General features: G+C 43.7%; 1 protein-coding gene across 1 annotated transcript; it reads left to right on the top strand.

The window, feature by feature from the left end:
* Positions 1-2,710: 2,710 nt before the first annotated feature.
* On the top strand, positions 2,711-4,114 carry LOC108773903 (RNA-directed DNA polymerase from mobile element jockey-like). The gene has a single exon (XM_018539878.1). The coding sequence runs from the start codon at positions 2,711-2,713 to the stop codon at positions 4,112-4,114; it is 1,404 nt and encodes a 467-aa protein (XP_018395380.1).
* Positions 4,115-8,334: the final 4,220 nt, after the last annotated feature.

Raw genomic sequence — 8,334 nt, 5'->3', positions numbered from 1 at the left:
TGCCATTAAGTCCTTTTAGAGTAACAAAGTAGAGACCTGTAGCTACATTTTGAGCTATTAAAAGAAAATTGAGAGCGGCTTTTTAGTCGCGCCGCCATTTTGAAAAGTTCAAAACTGAAAAACATCATCGTAAACAGGTCTGATCAAAAAAAGAATATTCTTACGTGAAAGAGCGTTCAATTTTCTATAAGAATAAGTCTGCACTTTATTTTCAAAATTGCCTTTCATGCCCACTAACGACAAGCGAAAAGAGCGCTGCAACGAGAAAGCTCAAAAATTGACGGTTCTACAGTTCGGTAACCAGTTGGCCTACAGGTATATTATTTGGCATAGAGTCTTTATTCATCAAACTGTTCAAGTTCACGCAATATGAACGAAATCCATGGAACTTCGCAAAATGGGTGGCCCACTTGGCGTGGAATGCCCCATATATATATATATATATTGTGAAATATCGAAATATAGAGAAACTATGTGTGATTCGCTCGCGTGCGCTCGTACGGTGTGGACCTATCCTGTGTTTCCTCGATTGTCTCCCGTGCTTCATAAGCTTGTTATTGCAGCCTGTGGCTGTGTGCTGCCTCCTTTGAGGCCTTTTCTTTCTGCTTTTACTGTGAGTACGCTTTATTTGCTACTAATTAGGCAGCCAGATCTCCTGCCATGCAGGCGGGTGAGTCGGCCTCGCCGGATCCCGGCGGCGGCCCGACATCATTAAACAAGAAACTATCTGTGTCTCAGGAAGATTTTGATTCTTTCTTTGTGAGCGCTAATAGCGTAACGGACAATAATTTGCCTCCTACGTCTATTCATCTTACATTAAAAAATAGTTTCCGCAAACCACCGCCGAATCCTACAGTTTCAGAATGTGGACAAAAGCGTAAGTCGAGGGGGGGGAAGTCCCCGCGTATTTCGCGGGATTCTTCTCCCGCCTCTTCATCCGCTTCGTGTTGCCCATCCAGATCTAGTTCTAGAACGCGTTCTCATTCCTCGAGTCTTACGCAACCTCAAGTGGGCGCAAATTCTAGCATCGGCAACGTGTGTGACAAAAATCCGCATACTTTTTCGCTGGCTTCGGCGGAGATGGATCTTTCCCCTCCCCCCTCCCCGACAGCTTCTCTCGGGGATTCTATTCCTGATATGAGAATGGATTGCGAGAGCGTTCGTGACTTTAAGGCTATGCCTCCTCCAGGTAAGCGTGTACGCAGATCACCTCAGAATAAGACTTTATCTACGCCTGCTAATACGCATAACCTCAATGACGTGAATTCTGTTAACGCTGCTCGCGCCGATCTTAATCTGTCATATGACAAAGGGGATCGCCCCCCCTTTGTGGTATTTATAAGACGATCTACCAACGTCTCAAATAATAATAACAACGACACTTCTCGTCTCGATCCGGTTGCAGTCGCGCGGGTCGTCTCGCGCTTCGCTAAAGACAAGATTATTGAGGTTAAGTCGTCGGGCCGTAATAAAGTTGCGATACACTTCAGTGATTTTAATATGGCTAATACTACTCTTTCGCACCCTAGCCTAAAAGAGGCAGGCCTCTCTGCTTTCATTCCATCTTTTAACATCTTAAGAACGGATGTTATCCGCAATGTCCCTCTTGACATTTCAGAGGACGACATTACTAAGCAGTTCACCTCTCAATTTAAAATCATTTCTGCTAAACGTCTTAATTTCAGAACTCACAAAGAGGGGGAAGTGCTTGACTCGCCCTCCAGAACAGTCTTGGTAAAGTTTCGCGAACAGTTTCTGCCTCGCTCTGTTTCTTTTTTGTATGTGAGCTTTCCTGTTTCGCCCTATATTCCTAGAGTTCTCATGTGTTTCTCCTGTCTTAGATATGGACACGTCATCGCTGACTGCAAAAGCAGGGCGAGATGCGAAAGATGCGGCAATGCCAAGCATCCGACTCCAGATGACTGCCCTCGGATCCAACTTCCGCCTCTCTGTTGCAACTGTGGTGGAGAACACTTGCCTTCTGCCTCAATCTGCCCTGCGTTTTTGAAACAAAAACAAATCTACGCCTGTGCTGCAACAAAAAATATTTCTTATGTCGCGGCGCGTTTTAAACTTGGGGGCTCTCCTCCTCCTTCGACCTCCCCCCCTCCAAATGTCTATCACCCTTCTGAATTTCCCTCTTTCTCACAACCTCATAATCCCTCTCGCCCTTTTATTAGTTACCAGCACCTGATTCCTGAGACATCGCCACCCTTGAACACCATACCCAATAGGAGCAAATCTTTTGCCGCCGCTTTAAACTCTTCTTCTTCGGCTTTCGCTAACGGTCTTCTTAATTCCCCGCCTTCCCGTGTACCTTCCACGCAAGCGAGTACTTCCGCACCTCTTTTTTATCACAACTCTCCTTCTAGATCCAACAATAATAATACTGAATCCTCCACCCACTACGTTGCTAAGGACAATATGCCTCATCGCGATACCCACAATTCTTTCCTTTTCGCGCCTAATGGTAGAATGCCCTCCTCCTCATCTCCTCCTATTTATAACTTTAGTGATCCCCACTCCGATCCTCCACCTGCATCCTCTTCACCTTCTTCCCCCTCCACTGACGGTTTCACAAATTTCATACAAGGGGCCATTTCTTTCTTGCTTAAAATCTTGGATTACATACCTAGTGCGTTACTTAACTCTTTATTCGGCCCTAGTTTTCAGCGCGTAATAAACTTTCTTCAATCTTTCTTGAACAGTAATGCACTCTCTACGCTCCATTAAAATTGCTTACTGGAATTGTCGCGGAGCCCTGGGTAAAAAGGGTGACATTGAAAAGTTAGCTGAAACTGTTGATATTCTATTCCTTGCCGAAACATGCGTGGGTCCTCTTTGCAACTTTCGCGTTCTGGGCTTTGACTGCCTACGTGTTGATGCCAATCGGGCGGACGTTAGGGGAATGTTGATCCTGATTCGCAATCCTATCTTGTACTCTCCGGTCGATCTATCAGGTATTTTCAACAACTCCTTTGAGGCTCTAGGCATTGAGCTTTCTCTTAACAGTTCACGCCTGCTTTTGATAGGCACGTATAGACACCCTAGCGCTCCTGCTCCCGCTAATTCTCTTTCTGCTCTTTCTTCACTCCTTGACAAGCAAGAACTCTTCATTCTCCTTGGAGATTTTAACGCACATCACCCTATGTGGGGTGGCTCGAGGGCCAATGCTGCCGGTCATCTACTCGCTAACCTTATTGACGATCACCACTTAGTGGTTCTCAATCCTCCTTCCTCTCCTACCCATGTTTCCTTCTCTCCTTTTAGCCTCTCTACTATAGACCTTGCTATTGCTTCTCCTCGTATATCTTCTCTATGTGATACCCAAGTTTCCCCTGATCTCCTGGGTAGCGATCATTACCCACTCGAGGTCAATTGTGGCGTCCGCACTGCCTCGGTGTTCGCTTACAAGATTAACCTATCCAAGGATCAATGGTCAGCGGTACAACATTACCTCTCGGTTAATGCCAACTCTATCTCTCAAAGCATTTGTGACATTGATCCTGACGATCCCGTCTCTCAATACAATACCTTTATGGAGCTGGTATCTAAGAGTTACGAGGATTTCTCTCTTTCTAAGCCCCTTCCTACATCTTCCAATTCTCGAGCGGCCTTTACTAAAAAAGGCCCTCCTCCTTCCCCGTGGTGGACCCCTGATTGCTCTGTTGCTATTGATCAACGTAGGGAGGCTCTGAAAACATTCAAACGCTTCCCTACTTGGGATAATTATGTTTTCTACCGCTCCGTTGTGTCTCAGACTCGTAAAGTCCTTAGAAAAGCTAAGCGCGCTGGATGGAGAAGGTACTGTGGCTCTCTGGATATGAAGACTCCAACTGCTGATATATGGCGAATGCTTAAACGCTTTCGTAACCGCCGTCTCATCCCGGCCAATTCACCTGCACAGAATAGTAACGAGGACAGATCTGTCATGATCCGCGAAGCTATTGAAAACTTTGTCCTCCTTCGGTTTGTCCTCCTTCGGTTCCTCCTCCTCCTCCTAGCATTCCAGAGTCTTACAATGGCGGCCATGCATGGTTGGATGATCCTTTTACTCCCGATGAGTTATCTGCCGCTCTTCAATCGGTCAAATCCTCCTCTAGTCCGGGGCTAGATCGAATTGATTACCGTATGGTCAAGGCTTTCCCTCCTGAACTCTTGAGCACTTTGCTTTACATTTTTAACAATCTATACCGATGCTCCATCTTTCCTTCCCAATGGTCTCACTCTCTAATTCATCTACTTCCTAAGCCTAATAACAGTGGCGTCAGGCCCACCTCGCTTACCTCCTGCGTTCTTAAAATCATGGAGAGAATGATTTTGAATCGCCTTTACTGGTTGATTGAATCTCCATGCTCAGATTTAATTCCAAATAACCAATTTGGCTTTCGTAAATTCCGTTCTTGTCAGGACAACCTCACAGCTCTCGTAGCTAGCATACATTCGGGTTTTCTAACCAAACAGAACACGGTGGCTGTATTTGTTGATATTAAGTCAGCTTTTGATAATGTCTTACCGCATATACTTACTCAAGACCTTATCGATTTCGACTTTCCCCCTCTCTTGATTTCTTTTATTCACAACCTTATCTCCAAGCGTACGGTGCAATTTATCAATCAGGGCATCATCTCCCCGCCCCTCACCTCTTTCAAAGGCACCCCTCAGGGCTCTGTCCTTAGTCCTTCGCTCTTTAACTTTTATCTCAGAGAAATTAATGATGCGCTCCATTCCGATATAGAACTCCTCCAATTTGAGGATGACATCGTTATTTTCTCATCTCATAAGAACACCACGTCCGCTATTCACTCGGTCGAACAATCCCTTCTGGGCTTGGAAACATATCTGCGTGGTCGAGGTCTGGACATCTCTTTGAACAAAACACAACTTATGATCTTTACTACTAGCAGGTCTCTTACTCAAATGAATCTTTCTATTGCGTTTCAGGACCAACATATCTACCCCTCCAATGTTGTTCGCTTTCTCGGGGTCTTACTGGACTCTAAGCTATCTGGAAAGGCGCATATGACTGCGGTTATCGATGAGGGCAAGCGTATTCTCCAAATTATTCGCGCTCTCAAGGGTACTTGGTGGGGCGCTCATCCGCACCTACTCCTCGATGTATATAGATCTATGCTTCGTGCTTCTATTGAATACGCCGCACAAATTTTTGGCATGGTCCAAAATTCGTGCTCTCGGGCACTTCAGATTATCCAAAATCACGCCCTTCGTTTCTGCTATGGATATCGTATTTCTACACCCCTTAATGTCATCTATGCTAAAACTGTTGAACTTACACTCTCTTTCAGATTTCGCCTTCTTGCCTCTCGATACTTCATTACGATTTCCTCTGGTCTCACGACCATATTAACATGGAAAAACTTCACCTGCTTTGCGATACCGCTAGGACCCATTCTAGGATGGACTACCTGCATAGGCATTTTCCTGCGGCCGCCCTATTTCTCCAAATTTGGTTTTCCTACCGCTCTTTCGTAGATCGTTCTTACACGCTACCCTCCTTTCGTTTCTCCTTTCGCTCTTCCATTACCACTATATCCTATTCCTCGCTTTCTCTTCCTCCTGCGGATACATCTCATATTCCTTCTATTCCAAGTGCTCAAACATTCTTTGAACAAGAATTCCAACACCTTATTAATGACTCCACTACTTTTTTTACGGACGGTTCCAAAATTAATCACTCTACGTATGTTGGGGCGGCAGTTTTCTCGCCACAGCTTCAGGCAGAACTAATGTACAGGCTTCCCTCTTATACCTCTATTTTTTCAGCAGAAGCTTATGCAATCTACATTGCGGTTTCTATCTCTATTGACAATAACCTGCAGAAGGCTACCATTGTTTCGGACTCTTTGAGCGTCTTACATGCTCTTAATGGACATCATAACTCCACGAATAATTCTCATCCCGCTTCGGGTCTGTTCTGGAGGAGGCTAAGTCTAAAGGTACTGAAATCCACTTCATCTGGGTCCCCTCGCACTGCGGTTATTATCGGTAATGAAAAAGCGGATCAACTAGCTAAACGGGCTATTAGTAAGGGTATAGAACCAAACTTTAAAGTACCTTACTCGGACATTTGCGCGGTCATCAAATATAAAATCACTGAAAATTTTTTCCAACACATTGTATCACTTTCCGACGTCAAAGGCTCATATTTTTTCTCTCATATTTTTAATAGAGCGGCTAAACCCTGGTACTTCCGTCTAAAGATCTCCAGGGATGCCATTGTTATGGTCAACCGGTTGCACTCCGATCATTACAATCTCAACCATAGCTTGCACCGAAAAAATTTGATTGATAGTCCTTCTTGCCCTTGTGGCGACCCGAAACAAGATATCCTTCATTTGATCTATACGAATGTCCATACTCCAGGAACTATGCACTTTTCCTACGGCGTACGATTGACCGAATCATGCTTTATAATGATCGCTTATCTAAATTCTCGCACGCTATCGCTAATCCTACAGAAAAATTTTATAGACTCATTCTGAGCTTTAGCAAATCTTGCGGCAGACAGTTTTAGCACTTTGTATTTTCGCGCCTTCCCGCGCTATGCGCAGGCGCTCTTCCCTGCCTTTACTGCCTCCCTTCTCCCATCCTAGCGGCGCTTTGCTCCGCTTACTCCAGGGCACATCGTCGCGAGATTTTAGCTTGGAGTATCTCACTCCGGCTGGCGCACAAGTTCGCTTAGTTATTTTGAGGTTTCTGATTTACCTCCTTAATCGTTATTCCTACATAATACAGTTTACCCCCTTTGACGTGATCTGGCCGTATTGACCTCCTTTTATATACCCGGAGGCGATGAGCCATTAATTAAAGTAGAAGAGAAGAAACTATGTGTCCAGGTATTCACTAACGAGGAATTAAGTGTCTAGATGTTGTCTATATATTCGTCGTCGAGGAAGTAAATGTCTACGTGTTTGATTTCGAGGAAGTGAGTGTCTAGGTGTTTGCCTTTGAGGAAGTGGGTGTCTAGGTGTTCGCCTTCGAGGAAGTGAGTGTCTAGGTGTTCGCCTTCGAGGATATGGGTGTCTAGGTGTTTGCCGTCGACGAAATAAGTGTCTAGGTGTTCGCCGTCGAGGAAGTAGGCGTCTACGTGTTCGCCTTCGAGGAAATGGGTGTTTAGGTGTTTGTAAGAAACAATGTGTCGCCGTCTTCATCTTCGTCGCCGTCGTCGCCGTCGTCGTCGTCGCCGTCGTCGCCGTCGTCGTCGCCGTCGTCATCGTCGTCGCCGTCGTCGTCGTCGTCGTCAGCTACGGAGAGAGGAAATGCATTCTGGAAGTTTTGGCGCAAGAGATATAAATGTGTATCTATGGGTGCAGTAGAGTTGCCACTACGAATGCTTCGAAGCGTTTGATTAACCAATCAGAAGAAAGAATTTTACCAATTAACCAATCAAGAAACGCTTTGAAGTATTCGTAGTGGCAACTCGACCGCACTCTATAATATCGATCGCTGCGATCTATAAGATCGATAAAGTCGGATTGAGTCTTGACAATAACAAAGGATTGAGGTTAGGAAATTTGTCTCATCGATGGCATAGACGAATACCTAAGTGAGATTAGAATATCTGTATAACCTTTGAAGAGAATTCTACTAGCTAAGGTCGTTGCGCAGATATTTTACATATGGTATAAAACCTGCGCAACGACAGTGCTTGCGTTCGAAAATGTGCGAGCATAAATACAGGTTAGGAAATTTGTCACATCGATGGCATATAAAAACATGTAAGTGAGATTAAAATAAATAAATTTTCTGATCATTTATCTGATTATTTTATGAAATATGAAATAATTTATTAAAGTTGCAATATCCTTTCGTACGCAAGATTATTAAAAAAATTTTAATTAAGAGTGTATGCAATGCAGTAGGAAGTGAAGGTTTGAATCTTCTCGATTTAACGCAATCTGACGTGATTGGTGGCTCGGCATCTCTTTGTTACATTCACACATTTTGAAATCACCATGCACGCTTCTGGTTCGTGGAATTATCGTGAAATTATTAAAACATCTCTTCGATATCGTATCAGATAAGTTTTATAATATATCTATTAACCTGTTTTCACTGTTCTCTATATAAAATTTGTTAAAAAAAGAACCGATTCTATGTGTTGTATTTTAATTACAGATTTTGAAAGAAAAGACCTGAATCCAATCTGTCAGTATATAACTTTATATTTGATAGTTATCTCAATATTATCCTATGAAATAATTTCTTATTTATCAGGTCTCTATTACATTTGTCCTATTTTTTTTACAATATCTTTACAAGTATACCCTGATAAATAATAGATTATTTCATAGAATAATTTTGAGATAACTA

The sequence above is a fragment of the Cyphomyrmex costatus genome, unplaced genomic scaffold (genome assembly GCF_001594065.2).
Source record: "Cyphomyrmex costatus isolate MS0001 unplaced genomic scaffold, Ccosl1.0 scaffold224, whole genome shotgun sequence".
NCBI lineage: Eukaryota > Metazoa > Arthropoda > Insecta > Hymenoptera > Formicidae > Cyphomyrmex > Cyphomyrmex costatus.
The sequence above is the reverse complement of the archived record's forward strand: the minus strand, read 5'-3'. Positions and strand labels throughout refer to the sequence as shown.